The sequence below is a fragment of the Mytilus californianus genome, unplaced genomic scaffold, assembly GCF_021869535.1.
Source record: "Mytilus californianus isolate M0D057914Y unplaced genomic scaffold, xbMytCali1.0.p SCAF_13, whole genome shotgun sequence".
Lineage (NCBI taxonomy): Eukaryota > Metazoa > Mollusca > Bivalvia > Mytilida > Mytilidae > Mytilus > Mytilus californianus.
The window spans coordinates 37760338-37785365 of NW_026262615.1; the positions used below are offsets into that span (position 1 = coordinate 37760338).

The following is a 25028-nucleotide window of genomic DNA, read 5'->3' on the forward strand; positions in this document are numbered from 1 at the left end:
CAGGATACGCAATACTGATTTTACGTCGTGAAAATTCAAATTGTCTCCCTTCCCTTTATTGAATTCCCTTTGAATCTATCTTCAATTTACTAGTAATCTTATCACTGTTCAATCAGGTTTGACATGGGTGCCATATGTGGAGCAGGCTCTGCTTAACCTTCCGGAGCACCTGAGATCACCCCAAATTTTTTGTAGGGTTCGTGTTGCTTGGTCTTTAGTTTTCTATGTTGTGTCATCTGTACTATTATTTGTCTGTTTGTCTTTTTATTTTTGGCCATGGCGTTGTCAGTTTGTTTTCGATCTATGAGCTTGACTGTCCCTCTGGTATCTTTCATCCCTCTTTGAGTGAACACTTACCCTAACAAAGTGTATGTATTATTGCACTTACCCTAACAAAGTGTATGTATTGTTGCACTTACCCTAACAAAGTGTATGTATTATTGCACTTACCCTAACAAAGTGTATGTATTGTTGCACTTACCCTAACAAAGTGTATGTATTATTGCACTTACCCTAACAAAGTGTATGTATTGTTGCACTTACCCTAACAAAGTGTATGTATTGTTGCACTTACCCTAACAAAGTGTATGTATTATTGCACTTACCCTAACAAAGTGTATGTATTGTTGCACTTACCCTAACAAAGTGTATGTGTTTTTGCAATAATCAAAATCTGCATCTTTGTAACATAAACAATCACATGATTTGGAGCTGCATTTATGGGAATCAGGTGATATTCCGTAAATCTATGAAAAATAAAATAATTAGATAATTATTATTTTAATAAAAATAGGATATATACATTTGCTTAAATAATAAGCCTATAGCTACTGAAACAAGAATGCACATGTTGTTGTACTAAGCTTACACCCACTCGTATATAAAAGTGTCAAAGAAAAGAATCATTGGTGTCACAAAGGTCTTAAAAGTTACAACTTATTACTGTTGAGCTGCTGACCTAATATAAAGTCATTCTGTTCAGAAGTATTGGAGAAATGTGCGACATTAAGGGTTGGTTAACTTTTTTTTCTAAAGGGAAAATTCACTAAAGAACTCTGATGATGTCAGTTAACTAAGGAAATGAATCTGTAAGGTGAACATGTCTATCTTCAGGAATTGAATTCACTCACACAATATTATCACCCTAGCTATCATACACCCATTAATTTGAGATGAACCTAATTCATAAAAGAACAATTTTCCAATGTCCCCTTGCAAATGAACATATTCATGGTAATTAAGTCTACGGCAACTCTTAATTCAAAGTATCAGAAAACAGGAAGTAAGTGTGTGATAGATAAGAATGCTAAGCTAATATAATGACCAAATACAAAGTCATTCTGTGTAGTGTTGGAGACTAGTTTGATGAAAAGTTTTGTCGGATGAGTTGGCATACAGAAAGACATCATGCAATCAATAAAGAGCAGTGGGGATATAATCTTTTTTTGTTTGGTTCTTTTGAACTTTTTAATAAATATCCGCCAATAGGTGAGTAAATTACAATGCAAATCTTTCATATTATTTCTACTTCCAAGGGCATATTATCTCCTGCAAAAATAGTTAACCAACATTGTCCACTTTTTCATACAAAATTTCATAAAAATATGATAATAAATAAAGGCATGAGAGTGCTTACAAACCAGTTCTCCATATAAATTACATTTGAGAGGGAGATAACTCCTGTTTAAAAAATACTTGATATGTACTGATTTTCGAAATTGTCCAAGACATTAAAATCTGAGAAGAAATGTGGCTTGAGTGTGCTCAAAATGTATTTTCCATTTCCATCACCAAACCAATGTAACGGTTTGTTTCATTTTGCAAGTACTTTTGTTTTTTATATTCCCTTATCTTTGTGAACATCAGATGTGAACTGTCTATTCTGTCTCGTTTTTTATAAAATTTAATTATTATTTTTAATACTGTATATGTTCTATCAATGAATATGGATTGGGATATTAAATAAGTTTCTGCCATTACATGTCAGGCTGACAACACAAGGATACAATATTGACATGGTAGAACATGATGAACTTGCGACCTGGAATGACTTGAACCTTGGATGATTCAAATATATATATGTCTCATCCATCCGACTTCGACACAATGAGTTTTGACTGTATAGGATTTAGCTTTTGCTAATTTTGAGGGCTGTACAGTGACCTATAGTTGTTTATATTTACGTAATTTGGTCTCTGTTGGATAGTTTTCTCATTGGCAATCATACAACATCTCCTTCTTACTGTACATATGGTAATGACTTACACTGCAACACCTTGTAGAAGTTGTGTAGACTTTCTGTCTTATGACAATAAATATATTGCTGTTAGGAACTGGATCTATCTTGTATCTAGCATTGGAATTCATTCTATCAACACCATTTGTTGCTACCTGAAACCACAACAGGTATACAATTAATACACTTGATTTATTAGTTTTCATTGATTAAATGCCACTGTAAGCACTATTGTCTATTTCGTGGCAGCCATTTTATATTGGTAGTGGAATCCAGAGTGCCCTGCAAGAACCCCTAACCTTTGGCAGAAAACTGGCATCCCTGGTCAATTAACATAGGAGTCAAATGTACCTGGCAAGTGTGGAGCTCGAACTCACAATCTCAGTGTTGACAGGCTAGTGGTACAGTAGTTGAACTACTCGATCAGACCACTCGGCCACCGAGAACCTTAATACAGTTGAGGAAACAGTACCAATGTCACAGATATTGGTAAATGAGACGACCTTCAACATCTTACTGTAACCATGGAAAAAAATGTAGCTGCAGTTTTTATTCCGCTATTTTTGCAGCAAGAATTGATACATGAAAATAAGACTGCCTTCCACATCTTACAGAATACAGGGAAATTTTCACTGCTGTTTCTTTCTTGCTATTTTCAAAAGAATTAATATGTGAAAACGAAACTACAGCAACTATTTAATGGAGTCGATTCATAGTACAAAGACTGAAAAGAATAAATATAATTCTGATATCCTGAATTCACATTCAGTCGCGACATTATGAACAAAAGTCATGTTTACACTAGTTGGTTTATGTCATATAAATATCAAGGCAATATCTAGGCATGGTCAGATATATAAGATGTGATGGTTTCATACAGAAACATGGTGAGCCCACTTATTGTGTTAAGTTTTTTTTTTATAGTTTTTTTTTAAATAACACATTTTTCTATGCCCTCAATCATCTTTTTCTGATAAAACATTTTGGCATTTGGTATTACCCAAAATCTCCTTTAATTTTATAATTATGTAACCCCAAATCTCCTTTTAATTTTATGATTATGTATAACAACAAAAATTCAAAGGCAGAAAAAATAAATTTACCCTGTATGTAAACTGCTCCTTGATAGTTTCAAAATCAATGCATGATGCTTTGTTCATCATATTATTTTTTATTAGGTCTTCAGCAATTGCACTTTCCTACAAATAAAACAACAAACAAATCAATTATACATATATATATATATATGAGTCTAAAAGATTGTGCAACAATACCGATAAATAGATGGAAAACAAAACACTAAAAAGTGTTGAATATCATCGCACAAAGATGGAAAAACTGAACAGATGATATAAATTATACAATAATTGCAAATATTTCTGCTCAACAAATGGCCTTCCTCAGTGTTAAAAGTTTTAACAATACTGATATATAATGTATAAGGTGTAAACATAGATCAGTAATAATACAGGTAAGTTTTGGTCGATTGATTTTAATCCAAAATCCTGAATATCATAATATAAACATTAGACTGGAAATTTAATTATTTCTTTCTATTGATTCCATCTGGATGGAGGACACCCAGTGTTTTTATCCAAAACTTCTCCCGATTCTCTCTTTGCCTATTTTGCCATGTACAATCCTGTTCGATCACAAGGATCTTCATGTGATCAAAATCTTTCAGATTGTGATCTGGTAACCTGAAGTGTTGGCTGACAGGAATATACGGTTTTTTTGTGAGGTTACTCCTGTGGCCATTAAGGCGTTTGTGAAATGGCTGCATAGATTCACCAACATATCGGAGACCTCATATAGGACACTCAAGAACGTAAATCACGTTTGAGCTTTTGCAGTTGACATTGCAGAAGATCTTGTATGTCTTTTCTGTGGTCTTACTGTGAAATGTTGATGAATGCTGCAATTGGTTGCAACATTTGCAGCGCTTATCCCCACATGGCTGGCAATTGCCTACAGTATGGTTAGGTTTGGAAAGGTCAGCACGGACAAGTATATTTCTCAGGCTGTTAGGTTGTTTGAAGGCAATCATGGGAGGCTCAGGAAAGATTTTGGATAACTTAGAATGTTTCTCGATTGCTGTCCAATGATCACGAATGGTCTTGAAACTATTTCTCAGGCATGGATGGTAGGTGAGCACACATGGGATTCTTTTACTTTTCTGTTTTTCTTTGTAAGTTAGCAGACTGCTTCTAGGGATGGATTCTGCTTTTCGAAAACTATTTTTGATGTTTTTGTGTTTATATCCCCTTCTTTTCAAATGTCCTTTGAGCCAACACTTCAGGTTACCAGATCACAGTCTGAAAGATTTTGATCACATGAAGATCCTTGTGATCGAACAGGATTGTACATGGCAAAATAGGCAAAGAGAGAATCGGGAGAAGTTTTGGATAAAAACACTGGGTGTCCTCCATCCAGATGGAATCAATAGAAAGAAATAATTAAATTTCCAGTCTAATGTTTATATTATGATATTCAGGATTTTGGATTAAAATCAATCGACCAAAACTTACCTGTATTATTACTGATCTATGTTTACACCTTATACATTATATATCAGTATTGTTAAAACTTTTAACACTGAGGAAGGCCATTTGTTGAGCCGAAATATTTGCAATTATTGTATAATTTATATCATCTGTTCAGTTTTTCCATCTTTGTGCGATGATATTCAACACTTTTTAGTGTTTTGTTTTCCATCTATTAATCGGTATTGTTACACAATCTTTTAGACTCATATAATTTTCCCTGTTTGTGTAGTATTGTCAATTTTGATGATCCAATACCTATTAAGTTTACTGGTTGGTAGATTCTTATAGACTCTATATATATATATATATATATATATGTAGAATATAAACTTAAATATCAGGTAAATTAACTGCTTTTATTAATAATCATGCAAGATTGATTAATTGATTGATTCGTGTTTAATGCCACTTTCAGAACTTTTGGCTATTTCGTTGGTGGTCAGTATTTATTGGTTGATGAAGCCGGAGTACCAGAACATCACCAGCATTCTTCGGTATGAAAACTGACAATTCTAGTCAAATAAGATTGGAGTCAAACGCACCTGCCAGGTGTGGGATTCGAACTCACAACATCAGTGTTGACAGGCTAGTGATACAGTAGTACTACTTAAGACGGATCGACCACCAAGGCTCTTTTAAATCAAGAATCATAACCCTGGTCATGCAGGGTAGTAAAAATACAACCACTGACCAAAATCTTTATTTTGCTCCAGCTTGATTCAATACTTTCATTTGTTTCATTGTGATTCAAAATTTAGGCTTGTTTACATCAAATTAAGTTATATTGGGCAACTATATTTATAAATAGCTGTGCCAAGACCTCATGATAAGCCCTTATTGTGCATATTGAAATCGTGCAAGAATAGATTTGGATATTTTGAAGACATTTAATCATAAGCAAATAGAATGGCTCTGTAGAAAAACAAGCCTAAGGATGCTGTTTTTTAAATCAAACAGTTTGTTATGTTCACTAATTCAAACAATTATGTAAAGTTTCTACTCATTCAATCCTAGCAAACTCTCAAGTTATGGCACAGTATGTGAAAAAATTACTAAAATCTGACAATTAAATTCCCATAACTCTAGAGAGACACACCAGAAAGTTTAAAGTAATAAAAAGGGACCTTCCTTTCATCAATCCCTACAATAATGTAACAAAAATTTGCCTTAAATGTAAAAATTAAAGTTCTGTAACTCTGCACAACAAACCCAAAAAACTAAAAATATCACAACTGAGCTACAATAATATTAAGTTCAGAGGAAATCAGTTCAGGAATACTGGAGTAATTGTGCCATTAGCTAAAAGAGAGGAGAAAGATACCAGAGGGACATTCAAACTCATAAGTCAAAAATAAAACAACTCCATGGCTAAAAATGAAAAAGACCAACAGACACACAATAGTACACAAAACACAACATAGAAAACTAAAGACTGAGCAACTCAAACCCCACCAAAAGCTGGGGGTGATCTCAGGTGCTCAGGAAGGGTAAGCAGATTCTGCTCCACAGCTAAAAATTGCCTTAAATTTAAGGGTCAAAGTTCTGTCTGACCTCTGATCTGAGCAACAGGTAAAATGTGCCTTCCTATTTCAATTTCCTATTACTTTTTTCTATTATTCAGGTTTCTTAAGTGATCCCAAGTCCTTAAGCATTCATTTGATACCCAAATTACCCAAATAATTTACTTATTTACAAAGTTACAGAACTATTTTGTTTAAAAAATATACTACTAATTCCTTGTATGTTCTTTCTGACAGTGCCGAAATTAGTGGTTCTTTACCTATTAACTTACCTTGTAAATAACATGAACATTTTCTATTTTGGGCGAGGTAGAATCAGGATTAACAAAATCTTCATGTATAACTATGTAACCACTGCTGTCTAATACAAAACAACTGAAAAGTAAAATAAGATATCACATAATTTGAATACCCATAGCTATCTTCTGTAAAAATAACTGTGGCTCTTTTCACAAAAATTAATAAAGGTTATAAGTACTTGTAAGTCATACACATTTTAGTATGAATAATGATCAATTTTAATCGTAAGATTTTTCACATGTAAGATTTTTTGTGAAAAGAGTCGCTGCATGGTAAAATTCAAATTAAAACAATTAAGGGGGAGATTTTGCATGACAACCTTTTCTAAATCGAAATTAAAGTAACAAGATACAAAGTATTTTGATATTTCACAAAAAAAAGGAGGAAATTAATTATCAATACATGAATTTTAGCAACAATATTCTTGATGACTTAGGATATTTCACAATTTTAATCCTAGTATCCATGATGAGTTTATTTACAACCACTAGGTCAGTGCCACTACTGGTGGAGGTGACTCCCCGAGGGTATCACCAGCCCAGTGGTCAGCACTTCTGTGTTGGAATGAATTATCATTGATAAATTCATTAGTATAAATTAACTGTTAACAGAAATTTTAATGCTTCCAATTACTCAGGATTTTCTACCCCCATCTTATAGATTACCTTAGCTGTATTTGTCAAAACCTTTTGGAATTTTGGGTCACCAATGGTCTTCATCTTTGTACTTTATTTGTTTTTTGTAGCCACACACTGATAAGTCTTTTGTAGATGAAACTTACCTCTACTGTTGTATATTTTGATTTACCTGTACTGTAGTGTATTCTCACTTACCTGTACTATTGAGTATTTTGACTTACCTGTACTGTTGTATATTTTGACTTTCTTGTACAATTGTATATTTTGACAAACCTGTACTGTGGAATATTTTGACTAACCTGTACTGTTGTGTATTTTAACTAACCTGTACTGCTGTATATTTTGACTAATCTGCACTGTTGTATATTTTGACTAACCTGTACTGTTGTGTATTCTCACTTACCTGTACTGTTGTATATTTTGACTAACCTGAACTGTTGTATATTTTGACTAACCTGTATTGTGTATTTTGAGTAACCTGTACTGTTATATATTCTAACTAACCTGTACTGTTGTATATTCTGACTAACCTGTACTGTTGTATACTTTGACTAACCTGTACAGTTGTGTATTTTGACTAACCTGTACGATTGTATATATTCTGACTAACCTGTACTGTTAGGTATTTTTACTTACTTGTACTGTTGTACATTTTGACTTACCTGTACTGTTGTATATTTTGACTTACCTCATTTTTGTACCTGTATTGTTGTATATTTTGACTTACCTGTATTGTTGGGTATTTTGACAATCTGGGTAAGTGTTCTGCATCATCTGATAAAAATAGCTGATTGTAAAATCTGTTCCAATCACTGCTACAGTCTGACTAGATACTGGTCCACTTCCACTGAAAAAAAGTTTTAATGTATATTTCACATCCTAATACGCATTAATGCAGTGACATTTATTTCAAACATATTCAGGATGAAATCAATTATTGTGTGACGTCATGTACCATTCTTTAAGGTATGTTCAGATCTCAGCAACTTTAACTCAGAATTAAAATCTGACATCTACAATGCTCAATAAAAAATATCAAAACTAAACTACCCAATAAAATTCTATCTTTATAATGTCTTTCATCTTGTTATTTTGTGTGACCCATACTGTTAAGGTTTAATTTTAGACCAAATGTTAATTCTTTGGAATTCTGACACTAACATTTGTCCATTTATCAGGATTATGCTGTTGTATGAGTCCTCGAAAATCTGTTCAACTTTTATCATATAGATGTATTTACTGATTTTATTGTGTTGGGCTGCTGTCACATTGACATTAGGCGTACTCTCACTCCTTTTATTCACAGGTATGACAACAGTATCCTTTCACAATTTAGAGAAATAGTGATTATGTTTACCTAGTGACCAAATGTAACGTGTAATGAAAGTGGTTGTCCTTGGTTCATGTCTGTCATATAGTTTCAATACAAATTAGGCCTTTAGTTTTAGTCGTTTGAATTGTTTCATAGTTTTTATGTTGGGGCCTTTTATAGCCAATTACAAGGTATGGGTTCTTTTTTGTCATTGTTGAAGGAGGTATGGTTGCCTATAATTGCTTACAACCACTTCATATGAATATTGGTAAATAGTTGTCTCATTGGCAATCATACCACATCTACTTATTTTTATAATGAAGGTTGAAGATGAGTGTTAAATTCTTGATCCTAATATTCTTTACAACACAGGAGAATCAATCTACTTCCAGATGTCTTTAAGTTATTTTAGTCATTGGGTTGCTGTCAAATTGATGTATACTCCCCCCCTCCCCCCCCCCACATTCCTTTATATGAGGATTGTTAGGGGGGTACCTTCATGACGAATAACAGTAAAAATGTTGCCAAATGACATGAATGGTAATTTTTGGTGCATGACAATAAAATGTACATCTAAAGATACTGATTTTGACGAATCACGTTAATTTTTTCTCCAAAATAACAGTAACCGAATATCATTTGAGATCTCTGATGAATCATAAGTATATTTTGATGAATCACAATAAATTTTTAATCAATTTGAAGCTAATGGTAGCCAAAAATGACTGTTTGACGCCTGACAGTATAGTGGCATTCCTACCCTCTTATATTAATAATCATATTCAGACAATCAAATTTTCAAACATAAATCTGCCAAAGATTAAATTTTGAAATTTTTAAACATTAATCTGCCAAAGAATAAATTTTGAAATTATCAAATTGTTTAAATCCACTCCTTTAGGGTTGCCTTCTACATTTAGTAATGGTTATATAATAAACTATATAATTAATAATTGATTAAGATACAATGGCTTACCTCCCTTCTGTAATAGTTTTACTAAGTGTAATCAGGTACCCAGAGCCCCAAAGATCCAGGTAAGGAGCAGACACCACATCCTGTCCTTTCAGGGCTATAGTTCTCTTATACCTACAATAATATAATTATAAGCTGTAGACATGGTGTTGTTCTCTGTCAGTTCATGCATGCAGATCTAGGGTTCCAGGATATAAGTGTGACAAAAATACTTGTTGGAGCAAAGGACAGACAGACAGACACACAGTTCTCTGTCAGTTCATGCATGCAGATCCAGGGTTCTAGGATATAAGTTTGACAAAAATACTTGTTGGATGAAAGGACAGCCAGACAGACAGACAAACAGACACACAGTTCTCTGTCAGTTCATGCATGCAGATCCAGGGTTCCAGGATATAAGTTTGACAAAAATACTTGTTGGATGAAAGGACAGACAGACAGACAGACAGTTCTCTGTCAGTTCATGCATGCAGATCCAGGGTTCCAGGATACAAGTGTGACAAAAATACTTGTTGGATGAAAGGACAGACAGACAGACAGACAGACAGACAGACAGACAGACAGACAGACAGACAGACAGACAGACAGACAGACAGACAGTTCTCTGTCAGTTCATGCATGCAGATCCAGGGTTCCAGGATATACGTTTGACAAAAATACTTGTTGGATGAAAGGACAGACAGACAGACAGACAGACAGACAGACAGACAGACAGTATATTAAACATCATCAACTTTTCATTAAATTTGAGGTATCATATGAAAGGAAAGGGCAGGTAAAGGAAGGTTAACAAAATCTATAATGTAATGATAAATAAATTGAGTTGTTCATCTGATATCAACTTACCATCCCCTTCTTGTGTGGTCATAGTTTTTAGGTAGTTCAACACCTGGATATAGCCTCATCACCCCATCTGCTGTACCGATATATCTCCATACAACAAATTCAGATAACTCTCGACTATTTTTCCAGATATTTTCAGCGGGAAAAGTCGAGGAAACAGAATTTAATATGGATTCCTGAAAGATAATTTATATCAAAAAGATAATTCATATCCGTGTGTGTAGTGATGTCATAGATTTTAACGAACGTAATCAGAGCATCACTGGTAAATTATTAAGTCAGGGATTTCATTACCATAAATTATGTAAAACTTTTACTAAATTCTTTCATAGATAGAAAGATTTGATTAGTAAATTTGGCTGTACCTGTAGAAAACTGATTAAAAACGGTATTTCACATCCTAAATTTTACGGTAATATTGTACTTAAAGCGCTGAAATCACTATGTGATCCGTGTAAACTCATCGAACCTTTAAACAAACTTATTAGTAAAGGTTATCTTACCAATGTTGTAATTAGATCTTTGAATATAGTTTACATTGGCACTAATATCGATTTTGTCATCAGCAAATTAAAACATAACTAAATTTGTATTCTTTTCAAATGGGATGTGTAAAGACACACATACGTTCATTTTGATCTATAAAGAGGTTAACTCCTAACTAGCCTACTGCCTGTCGATACATTTATTTTTGGCATTGCAAAAGTCACGTCTTCTTTGACTGTCCATGACGTTAAAATACTAAATCCCTGGGATATGTTTTAGTTGATTTTAGTCTCTGATGCATGAATTTTTATTATTAATTGTTTTTAGCTTTTAACTAGCTGTCAGTAACTGCGAGTACTCAAAAATCTTACTTTCTTGTTTATGACCTGTTGATACTAATTGTAATGCTTTTTCATGTTTTGTTATTTAATGTTATTCAGGGTTATATCTGGTCTATATACCAGCTTTGATAACTGTTTGGTATTACTATAAATTTTCACTTCTTCGTACTATGAACATCAAAATTATTTATTTTGTAAAAATATTTCCTTTCTCTATTTGAACTGTACACGTATACCTAACAACAACATTATTTTTATGTGTTTAAAGTAATTGCAAATTGCTGATATTTTTGTTCAAGTATATTGTTTTTCTTAAATTGTTTAACATTTCACTGCGGTATAAGACATGTTACTTTTATCATTCTTCCCTTAGTTTATTTATTTTGTATTTGCATTGTATCATAGATCAAATTTATTTGTTCAGTGTATGTTCAATGGTGTTAATATGTCTTTTGATTGAGTTAAGCCATTTCAATTGATATTTTACAGTGGGTTTTTCTATGTTGTGATGTTACACTATTGTTTCAGATAAGGGTGAAGGTTTTGTATCATTAAAACGTTTAAACCCGCTGCAATTGTTTGCACCTGTCCTAAGTCAGGAATCTGATGTTCAGTAGTTGTTGTTTGTTGATGTGGTTCATAAGTGTTTCTCGTTTTTTATATAGATCAGACCGTTGGTTTTCCCGTTTGAATGGTTTTACACTAGTAATTTTTAGGGCCCTTTATAGCTTGCTGTTCGGTGTGAGCCAAGGCTCCGTGTTGAAGACCGTACTTTGACCTATAATGGTTTACTTTTATAAATTTTGACTTGGATGGAGAGTTGTCTCATTGGCACTCATACCACATCTTCTTTAATATATCTACTAAATGATAATTCACATTACAGAACAAGAAGTTTTATATTTCATACTGATACTGAAAGTGCCCTCCATTTTGTCATAAGATGCAGCATATTAAAATTTAAAAAGAATTACTTGAACATTTTGGAAAAGACATGAAGCTCCATTTTTCAAGCGTACAAGGACCATAACTACAGAACAGCAAAAGTGATATGTCTATTATCAATCTTGACATCATTTTCTTCATTAGGATACACATACTAAAATTTGAAAAGGATATTGGTTGAAAGGTTCTCAAACTATTGAATGGAATTAATTGGAAGCCTGGTGACCTACCAGCCCATCCTTCTTCTGTACTTTTAATTTCTATGAAAACATTTGGTTTAATTTTAACACAAAATTTAATGACTTCACATACAAACCTTTAATCCTGGATTATTCAGAACATTTTTCCCTGTTAAAAAATCTTCATACTTGGTAATCATTGCTTTAGTTTCATCTACATCTAGGTAATTAAATGGCTCTAGGAATGCACCAGGAGTCAACATAACAACAGACTTATCTGTAACATAAAACTTATTCTATTCATCCTTCAGTTACATCTATATTACATGTAAAAACAGCATTTTAAGACAAATACAAATTTTGACTCAGGCAGAATAATTTGCATTTTTAGAAACATATTTATCCAATGGCTGACATTTCACTTTTCTGTAATTTGCCATTTCAGAATCTAAAGGATCATTGGTAATTTGATTGTTCTTTCTTGAGAATAAAAACATCTCACATCCTTGGTTGATTTTCCATCGTTTAGAACATTTTAAAGCAATCACAATGTTTTGGTGAATGCTTTAAAAAATATAACCCAGAATGCAGTGGATTCTAAAATGGCGAATAATTTAAGTAGATGGCCTCAGACCACAATTATTCTTCCCATTGGTTACAATGCAATTCTTTGTAAAAGTCAAATTGAATTAAAAAATTTGTACCGCATCAAACATGAAATATATTTAACTGCTCATAGACCATTATTATTCTAATAAAGTATGCTCGTCCTAGGACAATCCATCAGTGCTTTTTCTTTTGAGAGCCCTATTAACATGCCAATGGTAGGATTTGAATCTTGAATAAATGACGAAGGCTTATTTCTTCCCTACTTTCATTTTGGCCAAATCACTCCTTTCACTTTCAACAATAAATTTTTTTCCATATGTTTTACTTATTTCAATATATATGCAACTGAAAGGACCACTTAAATAGTAAACATTTCAAAGAAAACAGTAGTCAGAATACTCAGGAAGAAATAACCCATATAATTATTGGGAACTATATTCCTAGACCATGAACAAAGGGAATTAATTGTGGTCTGAAGCCAGATAAATGCTGTTAAAATAAATGTGGATAGTGTCCACAAGTGGACACAGATGATGCCCCCGCTTGCATATCATATAGTTATAAAGGGACATAACTGAAGAATGGTAAACGTGAAGCTACATTAATTTGAACTTGATCTGAGTTTTGTGGTAATAAGCATAACATTTGGTTGAGGCTAACTTAAGTAGAGAACAGAAACTAAAAATTCAGCAATTTTTCTATTTGTAAACATGTATGACTCTAGAACGGTTGTGTATAAGTTTCATAACATTTGGCTGAGGCAAACTAAAATTAGAAAACAGAAACAAAAAAATTGTACTTGATCTTAGTTTTGTGGTAATGAATATTATGTATAGGTTTCATAATGTTTGGTTGGGGCAAACTTAAGTTACAGAATAAAAACTAAAAATTTTGCAATCTTTCGATTTATAAAGGGGCATAACTCAATAATGGTTAAAGTGACACTACCCAAATTCAACTTGATCTGTGTTTTATCAGTGGAAGTCAAAATTAAACATTGCATTGTATAAAGCATTGATTGTAGTTAATTAAACTATAATCATGGACAAAGGAAGATAACTCCAATTTTAAAAATTACTTGATATTTAGAAGAAAATAAAAATTTTGCAATTTTTCCATTTAAAAAGGGGCATAACTCTAGAACAGTTAAAGTGACGCCACCAAAATTCACACTTGATCTGTGTTTTGTGGTAATAAGCATTGTGTATAAGTTTCATAACATTTGGTTGAGGCAAACTTAAGTTAGAGAACGGTATCTAAAAATTTTGCAATTTTTCCATTTATAAAGGGGCATAACACTAGAACAGTTAAAGTGACGCCACCAAAATTCATTCTTGATCTGTGTTTTGTGGTAATAAGCATTGTGTATAAGTTTCATAACATTTGGTTGAGGCAAACTCAAGTTAGAGAACGGAAACCCAATTTTGGGACGTACGTACGTACGTACGTACAGACGGACAAGGGTAAAACTTAATGCCCCCACCGCTACGGCGGGGGCATAAATATCTATGATTAACAATCTATAGCAGATAACTTTTGAACAAATGTGATGACTTTAGGTGAAGAAAATTAAACAGAATATATATTTAGAAACAAGCTAAACCTTTTGTGAAATAACAAGACAAATGCGTTATCTGTTATATTTGATAAAAAAATCTATGATTTATATTCTAAAGCAAGTTAATTTTGAACATATGCTTTCAAATAAGGGGAGATAATTAAACTGGATATTACTGATAATAAGCTTTTATTCTATGACTCCAGGGACTTAGGTATATGACAGAAGGGCTGAAATCCATAACTTAACAGTAGCAACTATGACATTGACGATACGACGGATGCAGCAAGTAATGACTTTATTCATTGTTAAGTCTGTATTCTATTTTCTGTGGTTTATCGATAATGATTCATGTACCTTGTTTAGCTAGTTGATTCTTGTTTAGGTGTTCCTCATGATTAAGTAAACTGTGACTTTGTTAGAACTCCTCTTTTTAAAGGTGATCTTGGTGATTCTTTTATACCCTGTATTTGTAGCTCTCTTGTTTAGGTGTTCTCTGGTATTCTTTTATACCCTGTATTTGTAGCTCTCTTGTTTAGGTGTTCTCTGGTATTCTTTTATACCCTGTATTTGTAGCTCTCTTGTTTAGGTGTTCTCTGGTATTCTTTTATACCCTGTATTTGTAGCTCTCTTGTTTAGGTGTTCTCTGGTATTCTTTTATACCCTGTATTTGTAGCTCTCTTGTTTAGGTGTTCTCTGGTATTCTTTTATACCCTGTATTTGTAGCTCTCTTGTTTAGGTGTTCTCTGGTATTCTTTTATACCCTGTATTTGTAACTTATTTCTTAACATACTCCTGCAGTGTTGACAACCTTGACAATAAACGAGACCTTCAGACTTGGACATTCCTATAAGATTGAAACAGACAATCCAGTATAACCAAATAGTATATCAATGAGTTTGCTGCTGACAACAAGATTATTTAATTTCTATTTTTTATTAATAAAATATATAAATAATTTGGCCCTTGGGAGTCAAGTACTCAGCAAAGGGAAATTTAGCTCCAGGCCCTGTCGACGACACTTGGTATAGATGGACCAAGCCCCATGGACATGGACACTCCGTCAACCAACCGGAACCAGATGAGTTCCTATAAGGGGATGAAGCGTTGCTCCATCTCATAGCAGGTGGCTACGATAAAAGGGGGTTAGATTGACGGTGGAGAGAGAAATAAATGTAGATGTATTACATTTAATGACTTGGGGGAAATGAGAAATTAGACCAGTGGTCAATTTCGAAAGGGAGTTTTGAAATTGAAGAAAACCACTGGTTTGCTGAGACTGCTCCCATATACAGTGAGTAGTTGAAGGTGATCAAAGGGAGGTGGGTGGGTATTTTGTAACTTTATGATAACTAATGTATGACTTTCCCTGTCAGCAGCAAAACTCAAAATGAACAACTACCTAGCATCCTGGGGAAATTTGAGAAGGGTATGTATCACTCCTTTGCCTTATAACCAAATAAGGAGTGATCATGCAGCCAGAGGCATGTCAGTACCAAACATTTGCTACACACATGCAAACTATGATGTGTCATCAATAAACAACACTTATACATAATATAAGCTTCTAATAAAACACACTTTTGAGAAGTAATAAAAAAACTGAATTGGTAGACACATGGTTTTCTCCATTTCCTGAAAATAACTAATATAAATATTGTTCTATCAATGAATTTTTATAAATAAAAAAGTTTTTGCTTTACTTGCCAAAGAGCAATTTCTCCTTGTATCTGCCAAATCAAAGCATCACGTACTGAACAATATTCAACTTTCTTTTAAAAAAGTTTATGAATAATTTTTCATAGTTAAAATGGGCATTGATAATTTCACTTTTCACTAAAATTTATTATAAAATCTGGCGCTATTATGTACAATCTATATACTTTGGTGATAAAACATCTGATTTTTCCGCTAAAATGTCCTCCCCGATCAAGATGGACCACTTAAATTATCTTGATTATTAACTTAACTTGATGAAATTATTTAAAGTTACTAACATAAAAGCTCTACCATTTCATTGTTTAGGACAAAAAAAATAGGTATATTTCCGGTTGCATGCCCCCAAAAAATAAGGTTGGTGGGTCATTTTTTTTATTTAACAATTTTTTATTTCTTTAATCAATCTCATTATGAAGTTATTTGAACCAGTGTTTGAATTTTTTTTAGTGTGAAACTGTCATGAATGTTTGTTTATGGCTGCAACAGATCTGTGAGCACACTAGATAAGCAAGTCATTTATTTATTATCATTCAGTCACCAAAAACACTTTTACAAATAGCGCAAATTATAACAAGATGAGACATGGTAAAGGAAGAGCTAAAAAAAAAGAGCTTTATTTTCCGATCACATCGAAAATTACCAAGTTTTTATTTTTTTTTTTTTTTTGGTCGGAGCCTATAAATTAGGATCGGTGGTGCTGCAGGAAACAAACCTATTTACAAAAATATTACAAAAAATGTTTAATTGCTCAAACAATATATTATATTCTTATTTTTAATAGACTTAAATAAAGATTAAACAATGGTTTATAAGTTCCCTGTGAAAGACTTTTTTACAGAAAACTAGATTTTTTCATGATTTTGGGGGAATGAAAAGTGGGTATATTATACACAAATGCGTACTATACATGGCCCATTACTGTAAACAAGAGTGCACAGTCAGACATGCTGAAATGTCTTGCCTGCCTTACTGACCATGATTGATTTTATGTTGAAAGTCTTAAAGATAAGGGTTTTACTGCAGCATCATATAAAGTAAACATTGTCAATGATTCATGAGGTCAAGGTCAGATTAATCCTGCAGAATAAAAATGTTCACAACTGAATTCACAGTAAAATACAGTACCTTTTGTACCCAATCGTGTGAAGTGTTGACAGTTTGGCCCTTCTGCTGTTGTATAGTCCAATCGATGATAAACAAAACTGTCTTGTGTAACAGTCTGAGGATCTAGTATAGGCTGTTTATCTTTATCACCAACAACAATACACACGGAAAAATTACTCCGACTGACCTGCAAAAATAGAATCCTTTGAATTGATTGACTGATTGATTTTTGTTTATTTTCAATTTCAGCACTGTTGTACTATTTTGTGGCAGTTTAAACCTTTGAATAAAAGTGTGAACCTGTTTTTTTTTATATTAAATCTGAAAATTTATTAACTTAGAATTTCTGCATACAGTTGTATGAGACAAATAATGTCAATGACAAAGTAGGCGAGACTGTTTATTTATATTAAGCAATCCTGAAATATCAAACTTCATACCTTAAACTTTTTACGCCATGCCTTTCTGAAGCGTGATTCTCATTATGAAATCAAGATCTAGATGAACATGCGATATAATGTTTAATTCTCTTCAGTTGCTGTGCCACGAGTGCATGGTACAATCTAATTATGCATATTGAAATTGTTGCAAGAATAAAATGGGATGTTAAGAAGTCATTTAATCAGAAGCAAATAAAATGGCCCTGTAGAAAAAAATGCTGGATGATACCCTTAGGCATATAAATATTGTGTCAAATATGCATGACTGATAAAAGTCCAATAATTCAGGAATGACAAACCAGAAAATTTTCAAAATTAAGGGACCTTGCAATATTTATCAGGCAGGTGGGACTGGTGCAAACCAAAGTAGGACAAAAACATTTTTCATCCACTTCAGGCATAGGGTCTCCACTTTTTTCACATTTGGTGACCATAGGACATGAAGATTTAATTGTTCAAACTATTGCTATCAAACAAAACAAAAAAAAAATAACTAAATATCCAAACAAAACATTTGTACAATCAATATAATAGTTTAGCTTATAACAAAACACAATATAAAATAACATATTTGTTATATTTAAAAGTGAAGTTTGTTTGTTAAAATATATTAAATTAAAAATATATGCTGCTAAACTTTTTTTCTCAGTATACATGTTTTATAATAGGTAACACACTTAAATGATATTTACTGTAGTAACTGACTGATTGGCAAATTTTATTAATGTTCAAGTATAACATATCGGCTCTTTATTTAATTGCTTAAATCATCATCTTTGATATATTATCATGGACATACATGATATTTTCATATTCATATGAATTAACTCATTTTTAACAATTTACAGACAAATTAAAAATGGACATTAAAAAGCAAGAAATAATCATCAAATGGACAAATTAAATGAGGAAAACTCTTTCTAGATGAATTTGAACTTGTTTTTATAAAACATGATTTTCTTAGTATCTTTATAGATTTTGACAAGTCAGGGGCAATAACTCTTCGACCTGTCATCTAATTTCCCTGATATTTTTTATGATTGTCATAATCGTAGAAACTTATCGTGAAAAAATACTGTATATTTGCAATTTACATTGTTTATCTACCTTTAATATACATGTACATGTATACAATTTTCAAAATATCCTATTGATTTAGAATTAAGGCAAAATTTTACATTAAGGGACATAACTCATATACTAGTAAGCATATTATCATATGCTGAATTACCAATGCAGGGGTGGATCCAGCCATTTTTAAAAGGTGGGTCCCAACCCAGGATAAAGGGGGGTTTCCAACTATATGTCCCCATTCAAATGCATTGTTCTTCAAAAAAAAGGGGGGGTTCCAACCCCGGAACCCCACCCCTGGATCTGGCCCAAAGCAATTATTGTGTTTATAACAGAGCATGTATATATTTTAAATATACAATGTTACTTTATCTATTCTAGTTTTCAAGAAAGCAATTATGGTCTAATTTAATCAAAAAATTTATCAGAAATAAACCAAACTACCAAATAATCTGGCATTTTGTAAGATCAATATACAATTGAGATAGCTGTAGAGTGTTATGAAAATCCAAGTTGATTTGGAAAAGTTATACAAATTTTTAAAGGTAACTATCTGAATTTTGTCCAAACTGAAAATTCAAGCTTTTTTTACCTATTAATTAAATGCTTAAATTTGACAGCAATAAACCAAACTACCAAACAACCTGGCATTCTGTAAGATCAATATTTAATTGACATGATTGAGATTGCTGTAGAGTTATATGAAAATCCAAGTTGATTTGAAAAAATTATAGAAATTTTTAAGGGTGACTATCTGAATTTAAACTGAACTGAAAATTCTAGCCTTTTTTACCTTTTAAGTAAATCCTAAAATTTGACAGCAATGAACCCAACTACCAAACTGAGATAGATGGGCTGATTCAGACCAGTCGAGACTAAATTAAAAGGTCAAGACAGGTTGAGACTGGCCGAGACTGGTCAAGACTGGTCGCGCAATTTGTTGACATCATATTTAGATTATACAAGGATTATCAAGCACTCAATCAGACTTATTAAGTAAAGTCGAGATTAAATTTGGGTAAAGTCAAGATTATGATGAATCATGTCAAATCTGTGGTCGACCAGTCAAAATATGGGCTTTTCAGACTTAGTGGTTTGTAGTGTAATAGGACACATACTTTTTTTCTGCATGCAAGTCATAGGACATTGAGTTTTTACAGCCCAAATCAGTATAGGACATTCACTTTTTTTTGTCATAACCAGAATTTGCACCGGTCCCACCTGCCTGATAAATATTGCACCGTCCCTAAAATCAAATCAACATTCACTAATCCTAACAGCAGTGTTAAGTTTGTAGTAATTTGATCCAAGCATACTAGAACTGGTGCATGATATCTTATCAATTCCTTTTACTTATCTGATGGTTAAAGTCCCATAACTCTAGATGGTCATTCCAGAACTGTTTTTAAATCAAAAAGTTTGTTATGTTTACTAATTCTAACAATTATGTAAATTTTCCAGTAAATCATCCCAGGCAAACTCAAGTTATGGTACAGTATGTGAAAAATTTACTGAACCTAAGTCCTGTAACTCTGGAACTACAAAACATAAAATTTTAAAATCAAAGAGAGCTAAATCCATCTAACAATCCAAACAATAAGGTAAAGTTTGGAGTAAATAAATCCGGGAATACTATAGTAAGTGCAAGACATGAGAAAAATTACCTTAAATCTAACGGTTAAAGTCCAGTAACTCTGGAACAACATAACCCAAAAATAAAAAAAGAAATAAAGGTAGCTTTCATCTCTCAATCCAAATGTTGTGTTAAAATCTTATGAGAATTGGTAAAAGCAAGTTTTAGTTATCATACAAAGTGTTGGACGGACGGATGAACAGACATTGCATTGGTATAACATAATACATCCTGTCTTCAACTGACTATTAACACATTTGTTAGACAAAATTTGAATACTTGTTTAAGAATTTCTTATAAACATCCTTTTAAAACATACTGATACATATTTGCTCACCTCAATAACTTCTCAGTATCAAATTAAAAAAAAAAAAATTCAAATAATATGTTATAAATTACTTACTGGTTTCCAAAAATAATGTGATAGGATGTTTTCAGTTTCAATGCCCTCATACAGCATGTTACCCCGTGGAACTGTCCTCTTGGAATAAAGTGTTTCATTTCCTGTTTTTCCACTACAAAAATAGTTATAATAAAACAATAGCATTCCAATTTCTCCTGCCAATGGACATATTATATTGACCAAGGGCAATAACTCTTATATATATTATTTGATTCTTTTAAACTTTCAATAATACCATACAAGAAATGTAGGTATCACTAAGAATGCAATTTTCGATTAAAGTTCTTATTCCTATGGGCATAACTTCTGTTAACATTGAATGTTCATGATGTAGGCCAGTGCTAATGCAATGCAATGCAATTTCCATAGCATTTACTTTTAAGGGGGCATAATCCATTCAAAAATAATTGATCAGCACTGATTTTTCACTTCATTTAAATTTCATAATAAACTGTTGACGAAGAGGTATGTCTTGCCGTCCGGCAGAAAATACAGAAAAAGACAATCTGATGGACAGCAACATGCTAATTAATTCAAAGTTGCTGGACCATGACATATAGGGCAGCACGTCAAAAAGATTGTCAAACTAATATGTACTGATAGTAATGCAACTTTAATGAAAATATCATTGATCTTTTAAAAGAAGTTCCTATCAAACTGACTTTTTAGCAGAAACTTAACTTTGAAATTTACCAATAACTGGTAATTCAAAGTCACTGGACCATGACCTAGGGGAACGGCTTATAAATAGTCATCAAACTAATATATACTGATGGTATTACAACTTTATAAAATATCATTGATAAGTCACATGTGGTTCAAATCAAACTGACTTAAGCAGAAAACTTTACAATTGTTGACGTCCCCTTTGTTACCGCTGCCGGAAATGCAACACCTATATCTTGCCTACCATGATTTTCATCACAGACAGGACAAAAATCCGACAAGAAATGTAGGCTCAAGAGTGCTTACAATGCAATTTTCCATAGAATTTATTTTCAAATAAGCATAACTCTTTTAAAATTGGTTGATCAGCATTGATTTATAATTTCATCTGAAAGATTGCTAATATAAAACATGAAAAATCTGGCAGAGTATTGTACATGTTAGAGCACTTACAAGACCAGTGGACAGACAGACAGAAGCCTGCTATTTCTATGTCCTCTGCACCATGGACCCTAGGATATATGGAAATGGTCTTCTCAACCAAAAGTCTGATCCCTGTTAAGCAAAGCATTGACACAAGATAGTTTTTGACACAGGATAGTATCTGACACAGGATAGTATCTGACACAGGTTAGTATCTGACACGGGATAGTATCTGACACAGGAAAGTATCTGACACATGATAGTACCTGACATAGGATAGTATCTGACACAAGATAGTATCTGATCTGACACAGGATAGTATCTGACACAGGATAGTATTTGACACAGGATAGTATCTGACATAGGTTAGTATCTGACACAGAATAGTATTTGACACAGAATAGTATCCGACACGAAAAAATCTGACACAGGATAGTATCTAACATAGGATAGTATCTGACACAAGATAGTATCTGATCTGACACAGGATAGTATCCGACACAATATAGTATCTGACATAGGAAAGTATTTGACACAAGATACTATCTGATCTGACACAGAATAGTATCTGACACAGGATAGTATCTGACACAGAAAAGTATCTGACACAGGATCTGACACTATCTGACACAGGATAGTATCAGACACAAGATAGTATCTGCCACAGGATAGTATCAGACATAGGTTAGTATCTGCCACAGGATAGTATCAGACACCGAATAGTATCTGACAGACTAGTATTTGACACAGTATAGTATCTGACACAGGATAGTATCTGCTAGAATAGTATCAGACAGAGGATAGTACTTGACACAGGATAGTATCTGACAGAATAGTATCAGACAGAGGATAGTACTTGACACAGGATAGTATTTTTGATCACATCAGGTGAGCTATGTTTACTTTACTTACATTTTCATTGATTCTATAACCATGGTAGCTGATGTAGAGCGTTCTAAATGTTCAATGTTTACATATATTGGGTCATCCTTCACACTATCGGGCAATGGTAACAATGGATGAATGAGAGTTCTTCCTGTTCCATCAATAATGAATGCATATGATAACTCTCCTTGTCTGAAGTATGAAATGTCAGACATGATATCACTGACAGTTGCATCAGAACATGCAACGCCCACCAAATTTCCACCAGGTCTATAGACAGGCAGGCATATAGAGGAAATTAAACCTATAATTACATCATAATTAAAAATAGACAATTAAAAATATACAATAAATAAAAAATGCAGTTTGAGCTACTGCTGACAAATTGATACATTAGCTCTTGCTTTTCCGTGAATTAAAATTATTAATACAAATACCTAACAATTAGAAAAATTGAAGAAACAAAATTTGTCCCCCGTTTTTATAAAAAAAAAATCTGTCTGATGCAGTTGCTAAATAAATGGGGAATGTGTCCATGGGACACAGATGATGCCCATCTTGCATATCATATAAAGTTATAAAGGATCATAACTGAAGAACGGTAAAAGTGACGCTACCCAAATTTGTACTTGATCTGAGAAATAAGTTTTGTGTACAAGTTTCATAACCTTTGGCTGAGGCAAACTTAAGTTAGAGAACGGAAATGAAAAATTCAGCAATTTTTCCATTTGTAAAGGGGCATAACTCTAGAACAGTAAAAGAGATGCCAACAAAATTCAAAGTTGATCTGTATTTTGTGGTAATACGCAATGCATATAAGTTTCATAACATTTGGTTGAGGCAAACTAAAGTTAGAGAACAGAAACGAAAAATTCAGCAATTTTTCTAATTGTAAAGGGGCATAACGGTTGAAGTGACACCACCAAAATTCAAACTTGATCTGTGTTATGTGGTAATAAGCATTGTGTATAAGTTTCATAACATTTGGTTGAGGCAAACTAAATTAGAGAACAGAAACCAACTTTGGGACGTACGGACGGACATACAGAAGGACAAGGGTAAAACTTAATGCCCCCTCCACTACGGCTGGGGCATAAAAAATATTCTGGCTTCATCTTCAGCAAGTATGACATGTATCATGTCCAAAAAAATATTTCTTGCTTTGAATTGACTGAAAAAAATATTCTAGCTTGATTTGCATGGTAAAAAAAATTTGGCTTCATATAAAATCCACCCCCACCCTTCCCCTCCCTGAAAATCAAATTGTCCTAGCCTTAAGAAATAGGAAACAGACAAGAGAAGGTAGATAAGCACATGATTAAGCAACCAATATTAAACTTGGTACAAAATTTCAAGAAGCTATAACTTGTAGTTTCTGATAACTAGAGGCTATAAAGAGCCTGTGTCGCTCACTTGGTCTATGTGCATATTCAACAAAGGACACTCTCCAACATTGTAGACAAGAATAGAATTCATGACAAAAATCTCTGATTTGTTGATCTTGTATTGTTAATCATTTAGTCTGTTTAGTGTCCCTCTATCTTCTTTAGTTTTTGCTCATCAAAACACAAAAGAGGGTAAAAAAAAATCCTAATTTAAGGGCATTCACTCCTATAAAGAGTGACAGTCTACTAACTATATCCGCAAAATTTGACTTCTTAGTAGAAAATGTCTTGTTGATCATTTTTGTGATTTAAAAGGTCTATTTATCTATTATATATTTTAACATTTAAGGCAAAACGCAAAAAAAATGATAAAATCGTCATGTAAGGGCAATTACTCCAATAAGGAGTTGACAGACGATTTCGACCATGTAGATTTATTTGTAGAACTTGTCATGCTGATCATTTTTGCAATTTAAAGTATCTCTCTCTCTATTATATATATAGTTTTCAAGATCATAGGCAAATGGCAGATTCCATAAAAGAAAAGGAAATGTCTGTCAAAATGAACAAATAAATAAAAATAATACTAATATTAGCTGTAATTTGAATGATAATCTGTGAATGTTTTAATGAATAATAATGTTAAATGAAGCAAGAAAACCAATTATTGGGTATGATTGTTTCTGTTTAAAGTAGAAATGATCAAAACAAATTGAAAAAATGCTTTATGTTTGACAGAATTACTTCCCATTTTTTAACACAAGGTTTATGTGTTGCCATGCTTTATGTTGACACTGGTATAATGGCTTTTAT

At 32.8% G+C, this 25028-nt stretch overlaps 1 protein-coding gene across 1 annotated transcript in view; it reads right to left on the minus strand.

Moving 5' to 3' along the window:
• LOC127723607 (VWFA and cache domain-containing protein 1-like) overlaps positions 1-25028 on the minus strand; it is a 50044-nt gene that overhangs the window by 12264 nt on the left and 12752 nt on the right. The window contains exons 7-17 of the mRNA XM_052230300.1: positions 22858-23134; positions 20857-20968; positions 17331-17496; positions 12457-12596; positions 10372-10544; positions 9529-9639; positions 7968-8087; positions 6575-6677; positions 3340-3435; positions 2266-2391; positions 637-746 (exon numbers count right to left, since the gene is read on the minus strand). Coding sequence (XP_052086260.1) covers positions 637-746; positions 2266-2391; positions 3340-3435; positions 6575-6677; positions 7968-8087; positions 9529-9639; positions 10372-10544; positions 12457-12596; positions 17331-17496; positions 20857-20968; positions 22858-23134 — 1534 coding nt within the window. The remainder of the gene's footprint in view (positions 1-636; positions 747-2265; positions 2392-3339; positions 3436-6574; positions 6678-7967; positions 8088-9528; positions 9640-10371; positions 10545-12456; positions 12597-17330; positions 17497-20856; positions 20969-22857; positions 23135-25028) is intronic.